This window comes from Leuresthes tenuis, unplaced genomic scaffold (genome assembly GCF_036924035.1).
Source record: "Leuresthes tenuis unplaced genomic scaffold, fLeuTen1.0.hap1 SCAF_24, whole genome shotgun sequence".
Lineage (NCBI taxonomy): Eukaryota > Metazoa > Chordata > Actinopteri > Atheriniformes > Atherinopsidae > Leuresthes > Leuresthes tenuis.
In genome coordinates, this window is record NW_027325378.1 from 28,411,041 (window position 1) to 28,437,911 (window position 26,871).

The window sequence follows — 26,871 nt, forward strand, 5'->3', positions numbered from 1 at the left end:
TGACCTGCCGCTTGATGTGATTTATTGTGAGGTTTGTCAGATTAAGAGAGGTTTGAGTATGCTTCTGGTAATGCTTCATAATAACGCAGTAAATCACTTGTCCAGGTGCTTCCTATAACTGAGCTTTCTGCTGCCTCTGATGGATATCCTGGTGCCTTACACTTACCTTGGGTTTGACTTCACGTGCAGTGGAGGAGGAGGATGGGCGGCTGATGGGATTGGCAGAGGGCCTCTTAGGCCCAGCAGCAGTTGTGGATGGTGTCTTGGGTGTGGTAGGTTTTTTGTCTGGGATGCTGGGGGTGGTGGAGGGTGTGGGGCGCTTAGTAACGGCTGCGGCTGAAACACCAGCAGGTGTATTTGTTGGCCGTGTTTTGGCAGCCGTGCCTGGTTTGGTTATCCCAGCAGCAGGCTGCAAAGCCAGACCAACGCCAGGCGGATGGAGTGCAAAGAAAGTGGGAAAAGCAAAGCAAAGGGGAAAAGAAACATAAGGAAAACAGACGATGATGGCAGATGGGTGTGATATCACAAGCAGCAACTGAATAACAAACAATATAATGTAAAGTAAAGTAAATAAAATAATGAGCGGAAATGATAGCAGAGGGTCTGTGGTTTACATATTTAGGACTTTAAAAGATAAGGGAAGGGAGTTTAGGTATTCATTCTGTACAACGTCAAAACAGAGAAACGACAGAGGCAGCTTGAATGGTGAAGGGTTATCCAAACTCCCTCAAATGTCACGTTCTGCTCCACGTCCAGCTCTGGATTTCCAAATGTTTTCAGCTCGCCTGCCTCTTAAGTATACAGTCCAACCAATCAAAATGCTGAATATAATTTTGCACTGAAAAGTTAGACAACATTTGATTTTAAATTAATGTAACTAGTGTATTCAATTTTACTAAACTGAACCGGTTCCAACACTGTTTAGTACTCTTAAACTGCCGTTTGTCACTTGGTGTCTCCAGTAAAATCTTACTTTGTAACTAATTTACTTTTCATCAAAGTAAGATCGTCTTACTTAGTTAATTAATCAATATTAAATGTAAGGTGACACCTGCAAACTTGCTGTCTTTGCAGAAGTTAGAAGGTGGCTTGATGTGATTTTTCTCAGAGACTGCGTTAGCTTGATGCAGGAGCTAGCGATAACACAAGCGGAAGCCTCCAATCATTTCTCTAGACTCATGCCATGTTTTCATGTTGTGTCCTTTAAGTTAGCAAAATGTGCAGTGCTTAAACTTCCTTTAGGAGTGATTTTATGGTTGTCAAAGAAAAGCTTGTGTCTTCACTGTGACGCAGGCTGACCAGATTCCAGTTCACCAGATGTGGGACAAAGACTGCGTTTGTGTGGGATACCAATGCCTGGAGGTGGTCTACAATAACTTTAAAAAAAGAAACATCTTATTCTAGATACAGATATCACTCCCTGTCCACTTATTGCTATATTTGAAATTCCCCTAAACTTCTCTGAATTTAGTAAAGACAAATGAAATGTTTTCTATTTGCCTCTCTGATTGCCCGCAGGTGTACCCTTCTACACTGGTGGCCACCCAAACCCCCAGCACATAAGTCTTGGGAGTCTGATTTAATGTCATTCCTTAAACTAGAAAATATCAAATTTTCAATTAGAGGGTCGACTGGGAAATTCTACACTACATGGCAGCCTCTCCTCTGGTATTTTGATAAGGTAGCTACGAGCCCTGCCACTTAGAGATAAACAGAACTTTATTTTTTTAACCAGTTGTACTGTTGCAACAATGTTCAGATGCAAGATATGTATGTAATATATTGATGGAGAAACCAACTTTGGATGATGGACCAACTTGGGGTGGGAGAGTGGCTGGGTTTTAAGTGGTGTGTGTGTGTTTTGTATTTGTAATGTTTCTTTAGGCAAAAACAAAAAGCAATGAGGGTCACGTGTAAACGTACAAGATTTGTATGATCTAATGTGACGTGGTCCAAAAAACAAATCTGTTAAAAAAAAAGAAATAAACCTCTCTATTCTGCCCCTTAGCTTGTACATTACTATGCTTTACCATCTGGTTGATTCAGTAGCACATAACAGACTGCTTTCCCAAGTTCTCTCAGGTAAGAAAACATAGTCAGCATGGAGCTTTCATACTATTTCACAGTGCCGCTCAAGTTAATACACAGACTGTGTACAATTTTTTTCAATTATAGTGCTTTTTGTGAGTCTGCATTGTCTGTGTCGTTTCACGTCGGATTCACCTCCGTGTGAAACGGAAAAATGACTCAAGCAAGCTTCTCCCAAAACTTTCCCAGACTCTCCTTGCACTGGTTTCACCCAGGGGAAGATAGTTTCTTTGTTGTAGCTGCATGTTCTTTCCTTAGTTGTACGAGTCGTGCTTTCCTCCCTTTCCGACCATGTCTCATGCTGCACGCCGGTGCCGTTCTGAGCTGATTTGCATTGTTTTTTTGGTGGTGGGTGCGCCCTTAACCTGCATCCGTGTTCCTGTTTGATTGACATGATCAAACAGCCCACCCGGCCCCCTGATGACAGCCCTCACTGCTTTCTCCAAACAGCCATTTGATAAATGGCAGATTATAAAACACGCATTTCAAAAGGAGGAAGAGCAGTCGCCCACCAATCGGAAGGTCGGTGGTTCGACTCTGGCTTCCCCGGGCTACATGTTGAAGCGTCCTTGGGCAAGACAACTGCCCCCCCAGTGTATCATTGGGGGTATGAATGTGTGTATGAATGTTAGAAAGCACGTAGTTAAGTATCTTAAGACGTGCTGTATGAGTGTGTGTGAGTGGGGTGAATGCAGCATGTAGTGAAGCGCTTTGAGTGGTCAGTTAGACTAGAAAAGCGCTATACAAGTACAAGTCCGTTTACCATTTACCAAAACTGGAGTCTGTCAATAACAATGTGGGACAACGTCTCAATTTGCGGGACGTGTGAAAAGTAATGAAAATGCGTGACTGTCCCGCTCTGTGCGGGACATCTGGTCACTGTACTGTGACGCCAGGACACAGCTGGGGTTAGGGTGTTAAGCTAGCTGTTAGCCAGCTGTAGCTCTGTTTCTAAATCAAGATGGTGACTTCTGTTGCCTACTTGAAACAAAAACTAAGGAAGTGAATAATATTCATGCACCAAATGTATTCCCTTTCAAATGATAAGATTTCGTGTTATTTTAGTATCCACAGTATCATTTGACCTCTTTTTTTCTTTGCTTAGTCACATTCTGCTGTCTGGTCAGTTTATTGTGTTTTGTTTACAGACACAAAACTGTATGTTGATCAAAGTAGTTGTTTAAGGGCAGTTTTTATAAAGCTGCACTGATTCCAAAAACTAATGAAAATATCTATTCCACTAGGTGACTTGCAAAGTAATGCTATGTCGAATTCAAGTATTACTGAGACAAGTAACTTGTCAAAATGGTAAAGTAGCTCGCATTATAATGGAATATCAAGTCAAATAGCTAATTCATACAGATATTATGCAGAAAAGACATTTTAAAGATTTTAGAAAAGACTTATATCAGGTGTTAATTGCTGACTATCTAATAACACTCAAACTGAACTGCACTTCCTTTATTTCTAAGTCTTAAGAACTTTCTAAAACATGAGCTGACGTTGAACAACACATACTATGTGATACTACTAGACTCTGACTTGTTGTTCCTTCAGTTTACATTAATATTGGCAGTAGGTCACTTCTGTTTTAATCAATTCACTTCTATTAATATAGAAAATCATAACAAAAGCCATCTCAAGGCACTTTAAAGATACAACCCAATTCCAGCCAATTATCCAGTTCATAGTAATTCAATCACAATCCAACAAATAAATAAAACTTCCAATTAGTCCAGTTCATACAATGTCAATTAAAAAAAGTTGCCTAGCTAAGGAAACCAACAGATTGCATCAAAACTTGTGATCTGACCCCCCCCCCCCCCCGTCCTGAGCATGCACAAGGTGACACTAGAGAGAAAAAACCTCCCCAGGGGAACCAGAACCAGGAAGGGCGGCCAGCTGTCTCGACCAGCAGGGGGTTGAGAGGACAGGAAAGAGGGGGCAACAAGCACCGTAACACCAAGCAGTCCTACCTTGGCCTTCTTGTCTGCACTTGTGTGGCCTCTGCTCAGCGCTGTGCTGCTTCCTGCAGGCTTTGCAGGTTTTTTGTCCTTCTCTGCTCCATCTGCTTTGGCAGTCTTCTCCTTTTTGCCATCCTTCTTTTCTGCTATTTTTTCGTCTTGCTTCTCTTCTTTCTTAATCTTCTCTAACACTTTTTCTGCAGGCTTCTCAGGCTTACTTGGCTCATCCTCCGTCTTGGCTTCCTCTGTGTCAGCCTTTTCTTTCTTGGTGTCTTCTGCCTCTGATGTCACCTTTGCCTCGGCCTCAGCCTTCTTCTCCATCAGCTCGAAGCTGGTATCAAGCTTGACAGGTGTTGGCTGTTGGTTTGGAGTCATTTCCACTCTATCGATATGCTGCTCTTTGTCAACTTTCACCTCTGATTTCTTTGCTTCTGTTTCATCTGCTTTTTCTCCCACTTTAAACTTCTCTTTTTTCTCCATCTTTTCCATGGTATCTGCTTTCTCACCTTTGTTCTCCAATTTGTTCATCATCTCAACTTCTGCCACCTGCTCTGTCTTGTCCACTTTGACATGTGATTTCTCTTCTTTGTGAATGTTGTCCTCTTTTTCTTTCCTCTCCTGAATTAATTCAGCTTTCTCCATCTCTAAATTTTTTACCTTTTCTGTTTCCTTTTCATCTACCTCAGATCTCTTCATTTTGTCTGCTTGTTTCTCTTCTTCAACTTTTTCTGACTCATCTTTCTCTTTCTCCTTTTCTATCTCTCTCTCCACCTTGGCTGGAGTTTCAGTGCCTATGTATTCCACTTTAACACTCTTCTGCTCAGGTTCATTCACTTTCTTTACATCGTCTGCCAGCTTCTCTTCCTTCTTCTCCATCTGGTCAGATTTAACTGGAATTACAGACAGAAAGAAAGAAAGAAAGGACTAGTTAGTTTAGTTTATTTGTCCCAGAGGGGAAATTCTTTTTCACAGATCTGTACACATGCCATACACACATTTAGAAACACCACAGTACATATTGTCACGATTTATCTTCTGTTTCATGTCTTGTTTCGTCATTTCCTGTTTTATTTTGAAATATTAACTTCCCTCTAGTTTCAGGTATCTTGCTCTTCCTCCCATGTCAAGCGTCTGATTGTCTTCCCTGATTCTCAAAGTGTTTCAACCTGTTCCCCTTGGTCCCTCATGTGTTCAAATAGTCTGTGTCTTGCTTGACTTGTGCCAGTATGTTGTCTCTTTCCACGAGCCTCATGACTAGCATCTTGATCCATAGTTTTCACAGCCATAGAGTCCTTGAGCCTGCAGTGAGCGATCCTCCTGCAGAGCTATATTGTTTGTAATTTATTCCTAGCCATAGTTAATTTATATAATCACGGTAAGTTTCGTTTTGTTCCTCTGTTTTTGGAGTGTTTTCTGTTGTAACCTTTCGTAGTCATCTCCGTTTGCGGAGCTTTTGTGTTCGTTTAAGGTTAATGTTCATAGTTCCTGCGCTAGTGGAGTGATTTTTGTGTTTTGGTTCTTGGAAGACATTTGTGCCGCCGTTAGAGGTGTGCTTCAAGTTAATGTGCTTCAAGTGGACTGGATAGTGTAGTGGGGTATGATTGCCACCTTCCATGTGGTAGACCAGAGTTCACATCCCATGAATGAAAGGTACTACCTCCAGTAGGGGTCCTTAGGCAAGACCCCCTTACCCTACATGCCTACCTGTAAGTGGCTTTGAATAAAAGCGTCTGCTAAATGCATTAACATAAACATAATTGTTTAAGTTTCGTAGCGCCTCTGCTGTTTAAGAGCGTCTTTTGTTTACATCCGCCTAAATAGGAGAGCGTGAGTTTATTTGGTTATCGTTCATAGCTTTTCTGTTTTCCTCCTGAGTTGGAGAGATTTGTTTTGATAATTTTTCAAAGCAGCAATCTCCCGAGCCATAGTTACTGAGGAGAGCGCTTTAGGCTTTTCACAGCCTGATCTTTTGCTCTGTGAGGAGATCCTATGATATTAATTATTTAATAAACATCCTTTGCATCTGAACCGACCCTGCATTTGTCCTGAGTCCCGAGGTCTTGACACATATATACATTTAGAAAACACCTTTCATATGACGTACAGTATATTGTCCTTTTTTCTGTTATCTAAGAATGCTATGGCAAACGGAAACAGGCTGTTTTTAAATCCTGTGTGGTTGCACCTGAGTGTCCTGTATCTCTGTCCAGAAGATTACAAAGTACAGGTGGACTAGATGGGGGTGTCTTGGGATGTTGTTTCTGCAATGCGTGCAATGGCTTTAAGGTTTTGTTCTGGGTGGTTTGAAGTTTGTTCTGGTTTGTGACACTGAGCATATTGAAGAAGCATGTGGAACAGTAGAGTAGGAGATGAGGAGCCACGTTGAGTCCTTTAGTTTGCAGATGATCTCTTTTATATGTCCAATCTGAGTTTGTCAATTGTGAGACAAAAAGGTATTTGAAAATGTTGACAACTTCATTTTCTGTGGTTGTATTTGTTCTGTCAAGAACCATTTCCTTTGTATTACTGACATTGAAGTGAAGATGGTTTTGCTTGCACCACTGAGAGAAATGAAGTTTTGATATTCCTGTAGAGAGTTTGTATGTATGTTTCGGGACAACTGATGACTGTGACGTCTGCGTATTTAACATATCCAGTGGTAGGTGAAGGGCTGATACTGTCATTTGTGTATAGGGTGTAGAAGAAGGGGCTCAACACACAACCTTGGGGGGCTGGTACAAGCTTCAGACATAAACACAGAGAACTGCAGCAATGTACAACAACTGTGTTGGGAAGAAACTCTATGATCTTAACAGTTGGTCTAGTTCAACATTCAAGTATTAAAAATCAAAATGTAATGATAACAACATGAAGAGAAACAATTATTGTGAGAATGCTGTAAAGCGATATTTAATATTTATTCTATTCTAAACAATATTCACTATTGTTTTCCTTTATTATTTCAACATCTTAGTTCTTCCATACATTTTTTAGACTTTAACTACTTCCGCATACTTTAAGCAAATTCAACCATTTTTGGGCAAAACGTTCAGCAATTTCTGAAGATTCGATTTATATCTTTCAGTGTTTCCAACTATTCTTAAAATATTAAGGTTTTTGTGCAAATTGTCCCTCCCCTTCAAAATTAATGGTAAATCATTCTAAGAGCTTCCGTCTCTTTACTACTTAACTACTTCAGCATATTTTCAGCTAGAGACACAATTCAAACTTTAAAATGTTCACAAGACATTCAACTATTACTGAATGATGCAGCTTTTTAAAATATTCAGCCAATTTTGAACATCAGTTTAAACATCCCTGATGATTTCTGAGTTTACAATGCATTCCAATGATACAGACTGTTCATGTGTTTAGTGGAGGCACCAACTGGCAGAGTGGAAGAATACAAACATTTTCTTCAGGAAAATACGCTTGCTAGTGCCAGGTTTTGGTTGATTAGAAAGGGATGGAAACAGCTGTAATCGCATCAAGTCTGATGTAGTGCTCTTCACGCCGATCTCTGCTTGGGCAGTTAAAGGCATTAAATAACACCTCTTGCCTCCTTCTCCTCACGACAGCTCCTCTAATCGCTAGGACTAACTGGGCTGACAGCTCCAATCCCACTTTCCTGATTCTTAATAAAGGTTCAAGTCCTCTCTCTCCATGGTGATACACTCTGGCTCGGGAAACCGGTAAAACATTTACAGGCTGGTTGTCATGCCAACCTGCACAAAACTCCTGCGAGTTAGAAGTTTTCACCAAAGTCTGTACTTTTGATGGAAACACACGATTTGAATTTCTTTTATTGCGCATTTCCCAATGATTCGTTTCACTTTTGGATGAAAATATGACTACTGTTTCCAAAATCTTTAAGCCACAGGAATAATTTTCGTATTAAAACGTAGGTTTTAGACAATGTGACTTTCATGGCCTTCAGAACTTTACTTTTTGAATTAGAAGCCTCTGAATCACAGCAGTACCTTCTAACTGCCAGTCCTTTTTGCATGTTTCTTCTCTTTTCTGTACTTTCTGCCTTCATACAACTCCAGCTCCTTTCAAATATACATTCCAGGCCTTTTGAAACGCCAGCAAATAATTTTCTGCTAAAATTTCACATTTTTCTGCAGTGTTTCTCTTCTTTCTGAATTCATTCACTTTTTGTTTATCATGTTTTTTCTCTTTGCTGTAGTTTTCTGCCTTCATCCAGCTCCTTTCAAAAATACCTTCCAGGTCCTTTCAAAATTACCTTTCAGTCTTCAATAATTTTCTGCTAAATTTTCACTATTTTCAGCTTTTTTTTTTTTTTTTTTAGCATGATCAGCTATCCTCATTCAGCTCATCAGCATTCTCACAGCTGTTTCGCAGGAACCAGTAAATTCAAACAAAGTTTCAGAGCAGTGACGATACAAGCAAACACTTGTGAACATGTTGTGGTTTTCAGAAGAGATGGACATCAAGGGCGACTTCATAAACTACTGTCACGACCTGATTCCTGCGCCACCTGCCTTGATCCTAATCATGTCCACCTGTGTCTTGCAATCTCTCTCATGCTACTCACCTGCCTCTCTGTATTTAAGCCTCCACTTGTCATCCCTCCAGTGCCAGATTGACTGGTGCCATTTGCTCAGTGATCCAGCGTTTACTACAGCCTTTGAACAGTGTTTTGAGCTTGTTTCTGGAGTTACATCCACAGCTGTGATTTTACCACAGAGCCAGAGGATGAGACCCAGGAAACCCGTTTGCTAATGATCCCTTGTTGGAAATAAAATTGTTAAGACTTTTCATTCACTGTGTGGTGTAATCCGAGGTCACTGGTCATTTGAGTACAATCTGGCCACAAAGTTTAGGCTACGATAATGAAATTAGAAAGAAGTGTCAATGAGGTGATGTAATGTCTAACTCTTCTATTGGTGTTCAACAGGCTACATCAGACCGTTACTCAGCAGGTTGCCACTCCTGCTAGCCACTACCACATACCACCATTTCTGGACCAATGCAGCATCCACTTTGAATTATAACCTTCATCCTTTCCCACAGAAAGAACTAAAGTGGCATATGTTGTCTCACTCCTTTCTGGTAAAGTGAAGATATGGGGAACAGCTGAGTGGATAAGAGACTGTGATCTGTTATTCCTTTGAAGATTTTTCCAATGAATTTATACGTGTCTTTGACCGTTTATTACCAGAACGAGAGGCAGCTTGGGGGGTATTGTCAATAAAGAAGGCAACAAGAGGGTAACAGACTACATTATTGACTTTCATAAATTGGTCACCAATAGCAAGTGGAATACTGATAATAGTTGCAGTTCAACTTTGTGATCATTTACATAGAAATAATCTGTTTGAAGAGTTTCAGTCAGGATTCAGAGTGCATCATAGCACAGAAACGGCACTGGTGAAAGTTACCAATGATCTCCTGTTAGCTTCTGATAGCGGACTTGTTTCTGTGCTTGTCCTGTTGGATCTCAGTGCTGCATTTGATACGATCGATCACAGCATTCTGTTACAGAGACTTGAACATGTTATTGGGATTAAAGGAACTGCATTAGGCTGGTTTAAGTCATATTTATCTGATAGATTCCAGTTTGTTCTTGTAAATGAGGAATCTTCCTCACACGTTGGAGTAAGTCATGGAGTTCCTCAGGGTTCTGTGCTTGGACCGCTTCTTTTTACTTTATACATGCTTCCATTAGGTAACATTATCAGACAGCATGGCATAAATTTCCATTGTTATGCTGATGATACTCAGCTGTACTTATCTATGAAACCAGATGAAACCTACAGGTTGGTCAGACTACAAGCCTGTCTTAAAGACATAAAGACCTGGATGACTCAGAACTGTCTGCTTTTAAATTCAGACAAAACTGAAGTTGTTCTCTTTGGACCTGAGCGCTTCAGGGAGAAATTGTCTAGTTATATAGTTACTCTAGATGGTATTTCCTTGGCTTCTAGTTCTACAGTGAGGAACCTTGGAGTTATTTTTGACCAGAATTTATCATTTGACGCACATATAAAACTGGTTTCTAGGACTGCCTTCTTTCACCTTCGTAATATTGCCAAAATCAGGAACATCCTGTCTCAAGGTGATGCAGAGAAACTAGTTCATGCATTTGTTACTTCAAGATTGGACTACTGTAATTCCTTATTATTGGGCTGTCCCACATATTCTCTGAAAAGCCTCCAGCTGATCCAAAATGCTGCAGCCAGAGTTCTGATGAGAACTAACAGGAGAGATCATGTTTCTCCAGTTTTAGCTTCTCTTCACTGGCTCCCTGTTAAATTCAGAATAGAATTTAAGATTCTTCTCCTCACATATAAAGTTCTTAATGACCGAGCTCCATCATATCTTAAAGATTTAATTGTAAGATATTTTCCTAACAGAGCACTTCGCTCCCAAACTGCAGGTTTACTTGTTGTTCCCAGAGTTTCTAAAAGTAGAATGGGAGGTAGAGCCTTCAGTTATCAGGCCCCTCTCTTGTGGAATAAGATGCCAGTAAATGTCCAGGAAGCAGACACCCTTTCCACTTTTAAGATTAGGCTTAAAACTTTTCTTTTCGATAAAGCTTATAGTTAGGGATGGCTCAGGTAATCCTGAAACATCCCATAGTTAAGCTGCTATAGGCTTAGACTGCTGGGGGACCTCATCTGTCACACCTTTCCTCACTTTGCTCTCTTTTTCCCCCTGTTTAATTTCAAAATTGATTTTATGTACATGTGACATTATTGTGGTTATTAACCTATGTTTCCCTGTTCCAACAGATATCCTTTGAATGGCGTTATGGTGTTTTTCCCCCCTCTTTTCCCTCTTTTCTGTCTTCTCAAACCCCAGCTGGTCGAGGCGGATGGCCACCCTTCCTGAGTCTGGTTCTGCCAGAGGTTTCTTCCTGTTAAAAGGGAGTCGTTCCTTTCCACAGTTGCCACAGGCACGCTCAGGACGGGAGATTGGACTGAAGACACATTTCGGTGCAATCTGTTGGTTTCCTTAGCTAGGATATTAATTTTTTGAATTAGCTCTATATGAATTAATTGGATTATGATTACAATGAATTGAATTCCAATTGGCTTGAATTGGACTATATTACTTAAGTGCCTTGAGATGACAATTGTTGTAATCTGGCGCTATATAAATAAAATTGAATTGAATTGAATTGAATTGATGCTCTGTGTGATGCTTTCTACCAAGGCCTTTCTGAGGAAATAAAGAAGGAGATAGCAACATGTGATCCACCCAAGACCCAGGAAGAATTGGAGTCCTTGGCAACTCGTATCGACCTTCGTCTCTGGGAGAGACGCAGAGAGAGGGGTGCTCCGAGTTTTCAGTCCCACCATTCCTCTTCTGCAATGGTCAGGTCTCCACCAGCACCTGTTTCCATGCCTCCTTCACCTGGTCCTTCTCAACCTGAGGAAGAACCCGTGCAACTTGGCAGAACCAAATTAACCCCACAGCAGCGACTTAGAAGGTTGCAGAATCATCTGTGCTTCTATTGTGAAGGTGAGGCACACATTGTTTCCAACTGTCTGCTAAAAGCCAAGGTCTCTAATGAGCCAGATTATTGGACTGAAATCCTCCTCCACTCATCAAGATGCAGGTCACTTTTCAAACCCAACAAACATCCATTAAAACATTCGTTGACTAAGGAGCAGACACCAAATTCATGGATCAGGCCCATGATTAAGAAGCTAAATTTGACAGTGAGACACAAAGAACCATGTACGTTTTTTCCATAGACAGTCATGTACTACACACCATTACAACAATCACAGAACCCACTCAGGTGCAATCGTCATGAGAGTCTAGAATTCATGGTCATCCCCTGACCTACCCGTAATTCTTGGCTTAACCTGCCTTTGCAAACACAATCCACATATTCACTGAGCTTCAGGTGAAATTCTCAGATGAGGCTCCTCTTGTTCTGCATCCTGTCTTTCCAATGCCAGCACTAACATCCAGCGTTCTGATGATACTGAATTCATCAGATCCATTCTGATCCACTGAGGTTGCAGGCATGGTTGAACTATTGCAGACTAACTGATGAAGTTTTTGTTTAGATCCTCTGGTTGATTATGCAATGAGCTTATACAGATGCTGGCACAGTGATACGCTGTCACTCTTTATTCAATAACACTACACAATATAAGCTCTCTGCCTAGACAAAACACTCTCAGCAATGACAAAACTGCACTGAATCCCTGTCCCTTGGTCGAACATCAAACACTCACTTTAAGTGGTAACAGAGTGGAGAAAGGTGATTGTTTTTCTGTTCTGTAATGTGAGACATCTACTCTTTAAGTGACATTTCAGCATTACAGGTCATCTACAATACAGTTTGAGGGCTCTGAGTTAAAGCTGCAGGACCTGTAAGAAGGTTTTCACTTTATTTCTACTTTGCATTTACAGGCTAACAGTGTGCAGAAACAATACATGGTACACCAACACACTGCACATACACCAGCTAGTTCCAACATAATAACCTCTCAGAGATCAGGTGAAAGGTGTTCTCGTAAGGACGTGTCAGGGACAGAGATGCATTAGGCCTAAATAGACTGAGCAGGGCTGGAAGTAAACAGTATTTTTATGGGAGAAAAGGACAGGTATAAAACCATGAGGACTACCTCACAATGCCAACAGCCACCTAAGGAAGGAAGAACCGTTCATTGATATTGGGTTAAGATTTCCTAACAAAAAGGAGTCTCCTGAAGTCTTGTGGATGTGATGTATTGGACTATTGTAGTACAACACAGAAGTATATTAGGAAGAAGTGGTAACAGGCTTATATTCAAATAAATGGACAGGAAGGAGTAGGTTTAAAATATCCTTGTTGATGTGCTTTAGATTTGTCCATATGTTGAAAATTTACGTTTCACAATTCGGGGACAGAAAGTGTGAGATGAGGGGTCGGTTCAAAGTTGTTTTGTGTGTCCCGTGACAGGAACTGCGGCCAATGAATAATTAAATGGTTTCTAACCCTAACCACACATTTTTTGGTTCTACAAAAAATAATTTGCTGGTCTGAGCAAATGTTAAAAAAAACTATTCTGGCTGCTGATGAGGCAATTTTGGCTTACTCAGCAGTGTCAACTGTGATTGACATTATCTTGTTACAGGAGTGGAGGTGTCATCACGAGAAATATGAGATCTGAGAAAAGGAATCAAAGCTGTTGTACATGTAGTCTGATGTTACTGTAAAAATGAAATATAATTGCCCATGGACCAATACAGCTAAGATACTATCTGGATGGATCAATACTGGCCACATGATTTGATTCCAATTTCTGTTAACAATTCAACTACATCCTTAAATGATAAAATGAGATCAGATCAATCAGGGCTAAGTCAGATAACTGCTTTTAACATAAAAAGTAAGATATTTTCAGCACCAGACTCTGAATAGTCCAGCTCAGTACTGGATGTTGTAAAATTAAAAAGGAAATCCCAAACAGGTCACAGAAATACTGCATTATATGAACATCCCAAAAGCTGCACTTGGGAAAATCTTCACCTTTGTAATGTCAGTCTGAGTAAACAAAACTGCTGGAAAATATCCAAGAAGAAATGAGTCTAATTTGGATGTGAAATGTTTTACTCATATGCATGCATAGAGAGAAGGAATTCTGCTAAAGGGGAAAATATTATTGTTCTGTCATTAATCATGATGAGCTGTGATTGTGCATGGTTACTGCTGCTGGCAGGAATGACCTCCCTCTGTGGTGGAGCTGAAGAAGCTGTGGAAGTCAACTAACAAAAATACACAGATACATTCCAGTAAACTGGTGCTTATGTTCACAGTGAGATCTGATTTGTGCTTACGTGATTAACTTTTTTTGTTTTAACTTTTCGCGCACAAGTGGCCTTTATTTGAAAGATGCTTGACAGGAAAGGGGCCAGAAAGTGAGGGGGGTGACGTGGAGCAAAGGGCCCAAGCCGGGACTCAAACCGTGGAGTTTTAGCATCTGTACATGTGGGAAAATTTGCAGGACTGTTTCTCTACTTCAGTCTTCAAAAGTCCCACACTTCATGTTTTCCATCATTTACCAATCAAATTCATCTACATCATTTCACAATGTATTTTGCCTGTTTCCCTTCCTACGCTACCACACCCTCGATTTTCTTCCACTCTCCCCCAAACCCCTCCAGTTATGCAGCAAAGACCAAGCTGAACCACAGTGGGCTTCATATGTCCAACTCATACAGCACTGACATTCAGTGAAAACATTGTATCTTTACATGTTGTATATCTTATGGATTTCTGAGCTTTATCCAGTGAGCATGTTAGATTTTCACACAACAACAGTAGCTATAGATATCTCCCCATGACCTTGGTAAGAAAGCAAACAGATACACAGATACAGGTGCTCCTGTTTGGACTCCAGAGAGACAGAAAAATAAAGATTGGTGCCCTTTTGGTTCTCCAGCGTCCAGGCTGGAAGTCTCCGCCACACTCAGCTTTGTGGCCAGAAACTAAAAAATAATATGCTGTGCCAGCAGAGAGGAAAAAGAAGAGCAAAGAGACGGAAAGAAAGAGAAGAGACAAAAAAAGTGTGATATGAAGACAAACAGGTGGAGAGAACATTGTTACCAAGTTAATGACCCTGTTTTGACTCAGACGCTCACCATTAGCGACCCACTTTCTGCTGTCTAGGCTCTGTCTGCCTTCACTGGGAATCTAAGGAGCATTCAGGGAAATGCAGGAACGACTAAGAATGAGACATCGGTGTGGACAAACGAAGCAGAGTATTAGTCTGAACACACTCCTTCTATCCATCAGTTATAATGAGCTGTGCTGGCTTGACCCTTCAGCACAACCTTCAGCTGAAAGCTTTCTGCTGTCACAGTTCTACATGGCACTATGCATGGACATAAGCAGACGCTAAGACACTGTTCAGAAAAGGAAAAAGGCACCTGTACCTGTTGTTTCATATTCACATGCTGTTTACTCACTCTACACAGTTTGTGACAAACCTGTGGCTAAAACTGGCATTCTATGTCTGACCAATACAAAACAGATACTATCATCGTGTAATGCCTGCGGGGGGCTGCTCTGATGCTTCTCTCAATTTTCATTTGTCTTGTACTCTGAAGCTGTCTGACTGACTCTCTCTTTCTCTCACTCACACTCTTCCAAACCACAAGCTGAACTTCATCCAAAGAACCGAATCCGAAGCAAACAGTGACTTTAAGAGACCAGAATAACTCACTGTCAATCATCTTTGTACATGTTTCACCATTTACATTTAAGCACCCATACTCCTGACACACTATAAACACATACACTCCAAAATACCATGCATCGTACTTTGTTAAATGTCTACGCAGCATTAATTTTAGGAGTAGAAATACCAGATGTGTCTCCACCTACCATCCACTCTGATAGAGAGGTTAGTGCTGGAGTTCAAATCCAGACTGGTCTGGCCAGCAGTGGTGAGGTCACCATCATCATTGTCCCCTGTCACTGCTGATATGTTGCAAGGCCCAAAGTCTACACCTGCATCTGTGTTGAGTTTCCCTTCCACCTCAGCCCTGTAAAAGCTGGCATCTCTAATCTCATCAGATTTGTGAGCAGCCTCCCCTTCAATCTCAGAAGCTACAGTCAGTGCAGAGCAGCTGAACCCCTTGGGGCTGAGGGGTACTGGAAGCACAATGCCACCTGGCTCCTCCTCTGCTGAAAGGCCCTCCACTGGGGCCTCTGAAGGTGAGACCAGAAAGAGGGCACTGGTGTCCTTCAGTAGGGGGGACAGGGAGAGACAGAGCCGGGGTTCAGGCAGTGCTTGCCGGAGGTCGCTGTGTGTAACTCCAGCTGCCAAGAGGGTGGGAGGCAAAGTTGGGGTCTGATCTTCTGCAACGGTCAGTGAGCGCTTCATAGAGTGCGATAAGCGGCGCGGACCATCCATTGGGGATGCCAGTTGGTCGAACTCTGCCGCTTCTCCATCTGGGTATTTATCAGGAAGCTCTAGACTTGAGGGTACTGAAAGGTGGGAACATTCAGACATTGCTCGCCTCATAGCCTTTCTCTGCAGCTGAACACGTCCCATGAAACAGGGTTTCAACTCCTCGTCTTCTTCTTCATCTTCTAGCTCATCTTCCTCACTGTTTTCCACTGAAGAACCACTGGAGAAGCCTTGGGTCCCACCAGCATCCTTAGCATTGGTGGCCAGCTCATCGTCCCTCTTTAGATGGTCTTCAGTCACTGCTCCCATGACACAGTAGTTTGGAGGCACCTGGGGCACAGCAAGCTTTGGGCTGGATTCAGCAAAACTAGATTTATTCCATGGTTCAGAAGGAGAGTCTTCATCTGCTGGAGGTTCCACGAGAGAGGCTGCCATTGATTGTGGATGCACTACACTAGAGGCCGATGACACTTCCATTTGCCTGGGAGGAGCTTCAGTGAGTGGTGGCAGGGTGACCCTGCTGCTGCCACCACATCCCAGAGAAGAGGGTAGTCTGCCTGGGGATGCTGGGGAAGGAGATGGGGATGAGGAGAGAGGGCTGTTTGGGCTCTCCCCTGCGCTGCCTAGTGAAGCATTACCCACGGAGGTGCTGCAAGAGAGGCCATCAACTCTATGAGGCACCTTCAGCTCTGCGTCCTGACCTGGCTGCTCAAAGAAACACAGCTTATCCTCATCTGTGAGTCCAGCTGAAACCAAAGGTCCACCACCCACCACCAAACCCCTTGGGATGCCCATGTCCATGGTCGTGGAGTGCTGCCAATCCCAGCTCTGAGCTGGCCTGGGGGTTGGCACCTTACACAGCTCATTGTGCTCTGAGTAAGAAGAGCCAGGCTGCTGATCAGAGAGAGAAGACATCTCTCTGTTCTTTTCGCCTTTGTTTCCTTGTCTGTCCCTGTCTCAGTCTCAGATCATTTCCCCACTTATCTGCTGCTCTTTGTTGTCTTGCGCTGTTGTTCAGTCGCTCATGTGTCTCTGCTCTGAACTCAATCACAGACCGAGGCTCAACTGAGTCTGCAGCTCCTTCCTTCTCTCTTTCTCTCTCCCCCTGGCCCTCTCTCTGCTACTTGCCGTCATCATGTGACCCAGCTGTTGATACCAATTGGCTACTGCCAGTTTCCTAGATTCCACCCACTGATGTGGAGTGAGTAAACCCCCCCCCCCCCCCCCCCCCCCCCCACACACACACACACACACACATTTCTGCTTCTCACCTCCACTCCTTCCTTTCTCTTATTTTATCTCTTGGCAAAACACACCAATTATACACGTTATGAACTTGGTCTTGGTACTCCCAGCATAACATGCACACACTTCTCATCAGCAACACAATCAATTTTCCATCCATTCATTCACTAATTTCTCTGCTTCTCAGTAATGCATTAACTTCCTTGTTTTGTCCCAGTGCTTTTGTTTTCAATTTTAAAACACAAAATGTTCTAGGCTTCAGTCTTAAAGTCTGGGTCTATTGCTGCCTCTGTGGGAGTGCTTTGCCAACCTTGATCGTTACAAATGAGTGCAAAGTCCTTGTTGCACAGCAACAGCAAGATAACACATGACAGGTGAGAGTTGATGACAGAAGCTGGAAGACATAAACTATGAAGACCTTCCAAAAATCCATCCATCCACCATCCATCCCATTTTCTATACACGTTCTTTACACCCACAGTCAACTGAGAGATAGAGAGGCCTCCTCCCAGTAGCACATTTCCAAAACACCTCACCAGTGGGGTGCTCAGAAGGCATCCTGACCAGATGCCTGAAGCACCTCAAATGGCTTCTATCGATGCAGAGGAGCAGTAACTCTAATCTGAGCCCCTCCCAGAAGACTGAGCTCCTCACCCTTATTTTTCAGTATGTCCATCCATCCATTTTCTACACCGACCTAATCCAATTCAGGGTCACAAACAACAATTCACACTCACACTTACTCCTATGGTCTATTTAGAATCACCAGTTAACTGTGGGAGGAAGCAGGTGTACCCGGAGAGAACCCACACATACACGAGGTGAACATGCACTCTCCACACAGAAAGAACCAGCTGAGATTAGAAACAGCAACCTTCTTGTTGAGAGGACAATACTAACCACCACATCATCATCATGCAGCCCTACTTTAAGGACAAAGAGTATAGATCTATCTGCGTATAGTTCACAAGTGTTGGCAGGAGAGTTAACTTCAGAATGATGCATCTCCCATCAAAGCAAATGGAAGAATAAGAGGAGTAGATGACAGAGTTATGAGACATATGGGAGTAAAGCCTTTGTTGCTTGTCCCACTGTCTATCTGGTCACTTGTGGATTATTACTCCCCATACTCCTTCCATGCTCATATGTACACACATACAGACTTTGTTTTCCAGAACTTTAAAGATATCTGGCCTTTATTTAGTCCCAAACAGAGTTTGTTTGGCAGTACGCTTTTTAAGGCAAAGGTCAGAGTGGGATTGGAATGTAAGGCTGAGCTGGGGGGGGGGGGGGGCAGTCAAATCAGCCGGCGGTTACAGGCGTTCTGTGGCTGTCTGTTTGTGCTGAAGCCTGAATTTCTAACAGGCAGACGGGCATACAGGGACACACTGAGCGATGGCAGACAGATAAGGGCACACAGATAAGGGCACACAGAGTGTCCTGGAGAGGAAGAGTGAAGGGGGGGGGGGGGGGGGTGGGGGTGGGGGGGGGGGGGGGGGGGGCAGGGTGGCAACAGAAAAAAATGAAGGCTATGAATATTCACATCTGTCTCTTTTACAGGGAAAACAGACGGGGCTACTTGTAACTACATGGAGTATAGAGTGTAAAGAAAAAAGTTTTCTTCCGCTCCACTTGTGTGTTTGGTAGTACTTTGGTGCAGCTGCTCTGAATATCAATTAAATACACTGAATGGTACATCAATACAGCCTTCCATGCTTTCTTTGAGAGCCAATCCATCTAAAACACCACTCATTCCTAAGGGAGCCTGCTCTTTGCCAATGCCAAAGAATCAACTGATAGTAGATTTTTCTAGTAGATGAAATGTTTGACTAGCTCATCCTCCAAAGTTTGCAAACATCTACATCTATGTGGTGGATGTTCGAGGCCATAAACATCCCAACATGATCTGCCTGTTATTTTGTGGTGAATGGGTTCATGTCTAATTTTAGTCTGCCTTCTTCTTTCCTGCAGTTCGCCCACCAGTCAGTTTGAAACACATCCTGCTGACGCCTACATGTTTGGACACCACTTAAAGGCAGCCTGTCACCACATTTGGAATGGATGTCGCAACCAAAATGCCAACCGACTCAATCAATGTAGTCACATCAGCAGCCAGCTATGTCCCAAAAACCTGAGTTTCATCCACTACTGTCAACTTTTATCATCAACCCACAGTGCAGACAGGCAGCTGTGGAGGGAGGAAGATGTGCTGGCAGGTAGGCTGACCCGCTCCTGGCTGCTGCACTGGCACTACTTCTGTGTCACATCTGCTATCTTTTTCCTAAAATCTTCCCTCCCTGCTTGCTTTGTTCTTGAAGTACAACTAAAGTACAAAACTGATGGTGCCACGGGGACAAACCGATGACTCACCCTGTCTGACTGCTTAGTTGGCAAAGATGCCCACTTGTATGCAGCGTTACATAAGCCCACTGGGTTATAATCCATGCAGACCACGAGGATGGGATACAGACAACATAAAAGCGTTCAACTGCACTACTGGAATTTTCACTATAAAACACCTAAAATGTATTTCAGTCTATTCATCCATTTTCTTCCACTTTGGGTCACAGAGACAATGGGTCTAGGTGGGAAATGCAGAGATCGCCCTCTCCAGCTCCTCCTGGGGGATTCTGAGGCATTCCCAGGGCAGAAGAGATATATAATCCCACAAGCAAGTTGTGGGTCTGCCCCAGGGCCTCCTCCCACTTGGATATGCCCCAAAAAACCCTCAAAATGGAGGTGACCAGGGGGCATCCTAATAAAAACGCGTGAACCACCTCAGCTGACTCCTTTCTATGTGGAGGAGCAGCGGCTCTACTCCGAGCTCTCCCGGATGGTGGAGCTCCTCCCCCCAGATGGTGGAGCTCCTTCCTCCGGATGGTGGAGCTCCTCCCCCGGATGGTGGAGCTCCTCCCCCTATCTCTAAGGCTGAGCCCCGCCCCCACTCTGAAGGAAACTCATTTCAGCCGCTTGTATCCACGACCTCATTCTTTGGGTCAGAACCCAGATCTGTGAGCTCAGGTGAGGGTTGGAAGAAAGATGGAGCAGGAACCTGAAAGCATCTCCTTCTGGCTCAGCTCCCTCTTCACCAAACGGACCGGAGCAGCGCCCTCATTACTGCTGACGAAGCCCCGATCCGTCTGTCCATCTCTGACTCCAACTCACCATCCCTGAGAACCAGGTCCAGAGATGCTGAAACTGCTCCAGCTGAGGCAGAGACTCATCCCTGCTAGTCATTTCTCTATCAGAAAATAAGCTTATGTATCCTGAAATAAAATAAAAGAAGTCAAAATTCAAAGACTGAAAATAGCCAACCCAACTGGTGGCTTAGTGATGCATTTAGCCTACAATGGACTTTAAGCCCTGTGGGGCATTTAGCCCTGTGATCAAAAGCCCGTCTCTTGTGATGCCTTCTGATGAAAGGCAGCTGGGCCAGGCTCCAGCACCTCTACACCTGAGACAGGATGAAGTGTGTATACCTGTGGAACGAATGAAGCTCTCACATAGTTGCTTTGAAATCTGGATCACAAGTTTAGTCGATCGTTACAGGGGTTGTTTTAGTCAAAGCCACAAATGCTAACCTCTGTGTTAGTCATTGTGTGACCAAGCAGGTGTCACTAAACATCCCTTTGGTTTCAGTGTTACCACAGCAATTCAAATCATTTAAGGTTGTGTTAAGAGGTAATCAATAGTTTTGTGTGCTGTCACTGCAGTTACTGTTCAAAAATAGCATCGTTTCTCATATGGATTTACGTGCAATACATTCCAAGGTGGATTATTCATGAGCTATGGAAGAAAAATGGAAAGAATTCCCGTGCTGTGCTCTGAAAAGCGAAAGCCTTTTTAAAGGCAGGAAAAGAGATGAGTGCAGATCACAGCTGTGGAGGAGGAGGAGGACCTCAGCATGGTGTTGTTGGAGGGATGGCTGATGCGGGGACACAGACACTCTTTAGTGATGTCTATTTTTAGCTCAGCTGCATCTCCTTTTCCGCCTGTCACAAAAACCCCACTCCCTCTAAACATCTACTGTTTCCTCAGTAGTCCCTCTTTACATTAGTCGTCAAAGCAACTGCCTCCTGTTGCTATGGAGACTGGCTCCTCATCAGTATGTGGTCTTCTGCCATGTGAGGGTTGGACTAATCGTTCTGGGGACATGTTTCTTGGTGGTGGGGAGTCAGGCTGAAGGGGGTGGGGGATAGATGAGGGCTATTAAAGCTAGCAGTGTGTGACATAAAGATGCTACGCTTCCCTGGAGGGGGGGGTTCCACTCTGCCTGTCGTCACAGGTCAAAGGCTTTAGTCAGTGTTGTCTCATGACAAACATCAGAAAAGAAAGCACATCACTGTACAACAACACTGATATTTCTCCCACTTTTTTATTTTGTGAAGGTGGGCGTCTCTTCTCTTCTCATCTGGATCAAATATCTAAAGACAGACAGTGCCACTTCATCCATGACTGGCTGTCCAAACATCTTCAGCACACAAACAGACCCCTTAATCACAGTTGCCACAGGCACGCTCAGGACGGGAGATTGGACTGAAGACACATTTCGGTGCAATCTGTTGGTTTCCTTAGCTCGGATATTAATTTTTTTAATTAGCTCTATATGAATTAATTGGATTATGATTACAATGAATTGAATTCCAATTGGCTTGAATTGGACTATATTACTTAAGTGCCTTGAGATGACAATTGTTGTAATCTGGCGCTATATAAATAAAATTGAATTGAATTGAATTGAATTAATCATGTGTTCTATAAGAAAAAGATCCGTCTGGAAAAAGCCTTTGGTGTCCAAACTGAAATTAAAAGCAAAGCTACAGTTTTCCAGTGACCAACCAGACAGAGCAGAGCTGAGTTAGTAAAGCAGCTCTTTAATGTTGTAACAATAAACTGCAACGTGTGTGAAGATAATGTGAAGCTATTCATCTGAAAAGCTTTACTGGAAGTAGATCTCTAAACAAAATGGAGAACTGAAGCTGATTCAGTTAAGCTTCATTTCTTTTCCCTGCAGGCTGTCATGCAGCTTTTAGACGTTTCCCTGCTTCAACACACCTGATTCAGATCAATGCGCCGACTTTGGACATCCCAGCAGATGCAGTGACTCCCTCACTTTTCCTTTTGCTTTTGAGAAATTCCAGGAAGAGTAGAAGATCTTCGGGAGGCAACCAACCCAGATCTGAGGGGTACTTTTTATTTACTCATCAAATATTAAAACATCAAAGGATTTCAATACTTTGAAATGACAAAAGGAAGCAGGCAGGTTAAATGCTGTGGACAGAATAACTATAGATTACTTCCAGGCTTTAATGTCCTAGGACATTTAAAGTGGAATTACGTAGCTCTAGATGTCTTCTGAGCGGCTCTGAAAACTAAGTGGAGATACTTCATGAATTTTTGTTCAGAAGTTTGTATGATTCACCATGAAATCCCCATTAATATCATGTGCAAGTTTGGATAGTGGAGAATTATTTTGTGAGTTTAATTTGCAATAATGTGAAACATAAGGGTGCACTGTGCTGTGGTGGTTAGCAGCGTCGCCTCACAGCAGAGGGTTCCTGGTTCTGATCCCAGCTGGTTCTGTCTGTGTGGAGTCTGCATGTTCTCCCCGTGTATGCGTGGGTTCTCTCGGCTTCCTCCCACCATCCAAAAACATGCATGTTAGCTTAACTGGTGACTTGTCCTTAGGAGAGAGTGTGTGTGGTTGTTTGTCTCGTTTGTCTCTGTGTGGCCCTGTGATGGACTGACGACCTGTCCAGGTGACCCCGCCTCGCGCCCAATGACAGCTGGGATAGGCTCCAGCCCCCCACGACCCGACCGACGGATAGAAAATGGATGGATGGATGTGAAACATATCCCACAGTGCCCTCTGCTTGCAGAATACTACAGTTTCACGTGGAAGTGAAAAGATGAAAAGTTTGCTTGAGCACCAAGTGTGCATGTTTAATCAAGCCCCTGAGTTTCTTGGACACATTTGTGCTCAACAAAAGCGCTATGGTGACCATTCCTCAACCTGCTGTTCATAGCACCACCTACTCATAGTGAGTCTGAGAGTCCTGCAGCTTCTCAAAGCATTCATAGCCGTTTGAGGAGATAGATAGATAGAGGAGTTTATTCATCCCTGAAGGCAACTTAGGTAGTCACAGCAGTCCAGTATATTTGAATACAATCAAATATAACTGTAAATGTAACTAGAATGTGCACTGTACTGCACCCAAACTCAGTCACTTTAAGGCTAAATGTGACAAAGAAAAAATGGTGACAATAATTTTCATGGTCAGAGATTCTGATACACAACATGGTCAATGCTTCAGTTGTATAAAAATCTAACTGAATCTCTAACGCACTGGCTGGTAACAGATTAGAGGACAAAAAGTTGGTTAACTTCAGGCAACAAAAAGTGATAGCATTCAAGCAATCTTTAGCAGCTTCAGCTGCCTTCATTTGCAGTACATTAATCACAGCCTTTACATGATGGGCCTTAATGCTATTTCCTCTCCATATCACAGAGTTGGATTCTTCGTCAGAATCTTATTTTGGTACATTCTGGGGTCTAACAAGGTGGGAGCCTGCATGCTAATTTCACAGCAGTGTGACTTCAGCATTCTCACAAGAATCCATTCAACTTGAACTGAACAACTGAAAAGGTACAGCTTCTGCTTAAAGGAGACTAAGCATAGTTAGAAGGAATCATGATGAGAGCAGAGCAACTCATGTCTGCGTGCATGTCTCGTGTCTGCGTGCATGTCTCATGTCTGCGTGCATGTCTGTGTGCATGTCTCATGTCTACGTGCATGTCTCATGTCTACGTGCATGTCTCATGTCTGCGTGCATGTCTCATGTCTGCGTGCATGTCTCATGTCTGCGTGCATGTCTCATGTCTACGTGCATGTCTCATGTCTGCGTGCATGTCTCATGTCTACGTGCATGTCTCATGTCTGCGTGCATGTCTCGTGTCTGCGTGCATGTCTCATGTCTGCGTGCATGTCTGTGTGCATGTCTCATGTCTACATGCATGTCTCATGTCTACGTGCATGTCTCATGTCTGCGTGCATGTCTCATGTCTGCGTGCATGTCTCATGTCTACGTGCATGTCTCATGTCTGCGTGCATGTCTCATGTCTACGTGCATGTCTCATGTCTGCGTGCATGTCTCATGTCTGCGTGCATGTCTCATGTCTGCGTGCATGTCTCATGTCTACGTGCATGTCTCATGTCTGCGTGCATGTCTCATGTCTACGTGCATGTCTCATGTCTGCGTGCATGTCTCATGTCTGCGTGCATGTCTCATGTCTGCGTGCATGTCTGCGTGCATGTCTCATGTCTGCGTGCATGTCTCATGTCTACGTGCATGTCTCATGTCTGCGTGCATGTCTGCGTGCATGTCTCATGTCTGCGTGCATGTCTCATGTCTACGTGCATGTCTCATGTCTACGTGCATGTCTCATGTCTGCGTGCATGTCTCATGTCTGCGTGCATGTCTGCGTGCATGTCTCATGTCTGCGTGCATGTCTCATGTCTGCGTGCATGTCTCATGTCTACGTGCATGTCTCATGTCTGCGTGCATGTCTCATGTCTACGTGCATGTCTCATGTCTACGTGCATGTCTCATGTCTGCGTGCATGTCTCATGTCTGCGTGCATGTCCCATGTCTGCGTGCATGTCCCATGTCTGCGTGCATGTCTCATGTCTGCGTGCATGTCTGCGTGCATGTCTGCGTGCATGTCCCATTTCTGCGTGCATGTCTCATGTCTGCGTGCATGTCTCATGTCTGCGTGCATGTCTGCGTGCATGTCTGCGTGCATGTCTCATGTCTACTTGCATGTCCCATGTCTGCTTGCATGTCTCATGTCTGCGTGCATGTCTGCGTGCATGTCTCATGTCTACGTGCATGTCTCATGTCTGCGTGCATGTCTGCGTGCATGTCTCATGTCTACGTGCATGTCTCATGTCTGCGTGCATGTCTGCGTGCATGTCTCATGTCTACGTGCATGTCTCATGTCTGCGTGCATGTCTGCGTGCATGTCTCATGTCTGCATGCATGTCTGCGTGCATGTCTCATGTCTGCGTGCATGTCTCATGTCTGCGTGCATGTCTCATGTCTGCGTGCATGTCTCATGTCTGCGTGCATGTCTCATGTCTGCGTGCATGTCCCATGTCTGCTTGCATGTCTCATGTCTGCGTGCATGTCTGCGTGCATGTCTCATGTCTACTTGCATGTCTGCGTGCATGTCTCATGTCTGCGTGCATGTCTCATGTCTGCGTGCATGTCTCATGTCTGCTTGCATGTCTCATGTCTGCGTGCATGTCTGCGTTCATGTCTCATGTCTGCATGCATGTCTGCGTGCATGTCTCATGTCTGCGTGCATGTCTCATGTCTACGTGCATGTCTCATGTCTACGTGCATGTCTCATGTCTGCGTGCATGTCTCATGTCTGCGTGCATGTCTGCGTGCATGTCTCATGTCTGCGTGCATGTCTCATGTCTACGTGCATGTCTCATGTCTACGTGCATGTCTCATGTCTGCGTGCATGTCTCATGTCTGCGTGCATGTCCCATGTCTGCGTGCATGTCTCATGTCTGCGTGCATGTCTGCGTGCATGTCTGCGTGCATGTCCCATTTCTGCGTGCATGTCTCATGTCTGCGTGCATGTCTCATGTCTGCGTGCATGTCTCATGTCTACTTGCATGTCCCATGTCTGCTTGCATGTCTCATGTCTGCGTGCATGTCTGCGTGCATGTCTCATGTCTACGTGCATGTCTCATGTCTGCGTGCATGTCTGCGTGCATGTCTGCGTGCATGTCTCATGTCTACGTGCATGTCTCATGTCTGCGTGCATGTCTGCGTGCATGTCTCATGTCTACGTGCATGTCTCATGTCTGCGTGCATGTCTGCGTGCATGTCTCATGTCTGCATGCATGTCTGCGTGCATGTCTCATGTCTGCGTGCATGTCTCATGTCTGCGTGCATGTCTCATGTCTGCGTGCATGTCTCATGTCTGCGTGCATGTCCCATGTCTGCTTGCATGTCTCATGTCTGCGTGCATGTCTGCGTGCATGTCTCATGTCTACTTGCATGTCTGCGTGCATGTCTCATGTCTGCGTGCATGTCTCATGTCTGCGTGCATGTCTCATGTCTGCTTGCATGTCTCATGTCTGCGTGCATGTCTGCGTTCATGTCTCATGTCTGCATGCATGTCTGCGTGCATGTCTCATGTCTGCGTGCATGTCTCATGTCTGCGTGCATGTCTGCGTGCATGTCTCATGTCTACGTGCATGTCTCATGTCTGCGTGCATGTCCCATGTCTGCTTGCATGTCTCATGTCTGCGTGCATGTCTGCGTGCATGTCTCATGTCTACTTGCATGTCTGCGTGCATGTCTCATGTCTGCGTGCATGTCTCATGTCTGCGTGCATGTCTCATGTCTGCGTGCATGTCTCATGTCTGCGTGCATGTCCCATGTCTGCGTGCATGTCTCATGTCTGCGTGCATGTCTGCGTGCATGTCTCATGTCTACGTGCATGTCCCATGTCTGCGTGCATGTCTCATGTCTGCGTGCATGTCTGCGTGCATGTCTCATGTCTACGTGCATGTCTCATGTCTGCGTGCATGTCCCATGTCTGCTTGCATGTCTCATGTCTGCGTGCATGTCTGTGTGCATGTCTCATGTCTACTTGCATGTCTGCGTTC

The 26,871-nt window shown here is 43.9% G+C and overlaps 1 protein-coding gene across 8 annotated transcripts in view; it reads right to left on the reverse strand.

The window, feature by feature from the left end:
• LOC140284672 (uncharacterized) overlaps window positions 1-26,871 on the reverse strand; it is a 119,277-nt gene that overhangs the window by 19,298 nt on the left and 73,108 nt on the right. For 6 of the 8 annotated variants that reach the window (XM_072378611.1, XM_072378616.1, XM_072378613.1 and 3 more), the window contains 2 exons: window positions 4,065-4,942; window positions 167-409 (listed from right to left, as the gene is read on the reverse strand). In XM_072378611.1, the coding sequence (XP_072234712.1) occupies window positions 167-409; window positions 4,065-4,942 (1,121 nt within the window). Of the gene's footprint in view, window positions 1-166; window positions 410-4,064; window positions 4,943-15,408; window positions 17,031-26,871 lie in introns of those variants that run through there. The other 2 variants (XM_072378615.1, XM_072378614.1) reach the window with 2 other exon arrangements.